At 37.5% G+C, this 2,433-nt stretch overlaps 1 protein-coding gene across 1 annotated transcript; it reads left to right on the top strand.

Moving 5' to 3' along the window:
- The first annotated feature begins 1,145 nt into the window (after window positions 1-1,145).
- On the top strand, window positions 1,146-2,131 carry LOC141846660 (LOB domain-containing protein 16-like). Its single transcript, XM_074734701.1, has 2 exons — window positions 1,146-1,424; window positions 1,721-2,131. Exons 1-2 carry the CDS (start codon window positions 1,146-1,148, stop codon window positions 2,129-2,131), a joined length of 690 nt encoding a protein of 229 aa, XP_074590802.1.
- The last annotated feature ends 302 nt before the right edge of the window (window positions 2,132-2,433 follow it).

Genomic DNA, 2,433 nt, shown 5'->3' with positions numbered 1-2,433 from the left:
AAGTTGTTAATTAGTTTGCTTAAGCTTAAGCCTCACAAGTTTGGCCACCTAATTAATGATTAGGGTTTGGGTTATTTGTATGCATGAGAAGAAGGTAGCTCTGTTTAGTAAGGTGTTCATTTGGTCCGATCGAATCAAACTAAACTAGATTAAATTTGACATGTAGAAATGATTCATATATATAATAAAGATATAATCCTCCTACCTATAGTTCAATCATTCCTTGTAAGAGTAAGCAACAAGACTTTGATGGCCCTTGTAATTAGTTCTAGTTTCATTCTTTCTTTCTTTTTTCTTCTTCTTTAAAACATAAGACTCAATATGTTACAACATGAAACAACTAACACAATTTCATGAATGATAATCTAATATTATATCTTTCATGATTAAAGACAAAAGTGGGCACAAATCTTTCTTCTCAGTGGTAGCCATTTTGAATAGATTACCATTTTTTTATTTATTCAAGTGCTTTCGGTATGCTCCCCCCTCTACTTCTTTAACTTTCCAATTGTCTTCACCTAAAAATAAACAATTTTGTGAGCCATTTCTTCATGGTTAAGTGTCAAACATCTACAGTTGAAAATAATCACAATTATATATATATATATATCAAGAAATAAATCAAAGAGCCTAAGTTTTCCAAATGATATAGAAGAAGATGAAATACTACAAAGTTAATTCTATATTTCAAATGATCACCTTCTTTTAATGCCTCGAGAAACAAAAACACTAGTACAAGACAATCTAGAAGCCAAAAAGAAAAAAAAAAAACTCTCAATTTAGATCACGAGGAACACACTTACCACCCTTTTCATTCATAGAGTTGAGAATCGAAAAGGGAGGCAGAAAAGGAGCAAGCAAAATGCTGAAGCAAACTGAAATGGGTTGGGTTGTTTCTATCTTCTTTTGTCATCACTCTCTGTGAATTGGCCTTTCGAATTGAGAAGAAGATGATTCTTCTTTTAAAAAATGGCTAATGTAGGCCATTAAGGAGACCAACTCTTGTAAATTATTCCCCAAAGCATGATCTCCACCTCCCCTTCTAAATGTTTATAATGCCATGGTGATTCACCACAAGGCCTAAGATAAGAATTGAATCGAATCGTCGGCCGTGTGGAGTTGAGTAGTAGTAGTAGTAGCTCAACATGACAGGCTTTGGCTCTCCTTGTGGTGCATGCAAGTTCTTGAGGAGGAAGTGTGTGAGAGGATGTGTGTTTGCTCCCTACTTCTGCCATGAGCAGGGGGCTGCACATTTTGCAGCCATTCACAGGGTCTTCGGGGCGAGCAATGTCTCGAAGCTCCTCCTCCACCTCCCGGTTTCCCACAGGTCCGAGGCTGCCCTCACCATTTCCTATGAGGCTCAAGCCAGGCTGCAAGATCCTATTTACGGCTGCGTGGCACATATCTTTGCATTGCAACAGCAAGTGAGTACTATTTTAGTCCAAAGAAGTGATGTTGATACTAAGTATGCAGTATCAGTTTGATTCACTTTCGATCTCGTGCCAAAGAATGTGGAGGTTCGAGTCATCTAGTGAGATGTTCAGGAACATAGTTCTGGACTAATCAGTATCGATGTATCGAATTTCTTAACTTTTGATACAATTTGTATCAGAGTTGATACATTAGTACATGAATCAGAGTTGATCAAAGAAATGAAATGTCAATGCTTTACCATCACTTCATGATACTTGGCACTGATTTCTTACCTTGTTTTGTGCAGGTTGTGACTTTGGAAGCGCAAATTGCTTCGTTAAAAGCTCAAACAGCTCAAAGTTACTCTTCGGCATCAAGAATTGAGGAAGAGGAGTCGACTAACAAGTTCGCGGAGTATGAAATAGGAGAGGACTATTTCTTGCCCCGCGAAGTGAGCATGACCCAATCTTCAGTTTCAGATGCCAATATGAACCCTGAAGTGATGTTGTACCATGACAATGGGCTTCTCAGTTCGAATACTTTCCGATCTTCTCAGCATTCGTATATGAGCCACACCGATCAGTCCTCATTCACCATGGATGACAATTCGTCGTGTGCCATGACCTCACTTGACCTACAAGCAAATGCAATGAGATCAACATATCATGATATGGATGACCTTCACTCAGTAGCATTTGGCCATCTTAATTGTGCATGACAAGCTTATAAGTTGCATAAGTTCAAAGAAGAGTGATTTCTTGGTCAAATATGACAATCCATGAACGATAAATGAAAATGAAACGATAAAGCTGAATCGAATCGAACTTATTGTCCTCATAATGGGAGTGTATAGACCTCATTGTCACAGTTAGCACTCCAATTGAGCAATTTGAATAGTATGTTGCTTAATACAGAAGAAAATTGTTGTTCATAAAACCTTCTTTTCTCAGTATTTTCTCATCAAACACGATCCAAAACTTGTAAAACAAATATTACATTCGATAAACAACGCGATAATCA

The sequence above is a fragment of the Curcuma longa genome, chromosome 15, assembly GCF_044706935.1.
Source record: "Curcuma longa cultivar G26 ecotype Majalengka, Jawa Barat chromosome 15, ITB_CL_G26_1.1, whole genome shotgun sequence".
NCBI classification, from domain to species: Eukaryota; Viridiplantae; Streptophyta; class Magnoliopsida; order Zingiberales; family Zingiberaceae; genus Curcuma; species Curcuma longa.
This window is presented reverse-complemented; position numbering and strand designations above follow the sequence as displayed.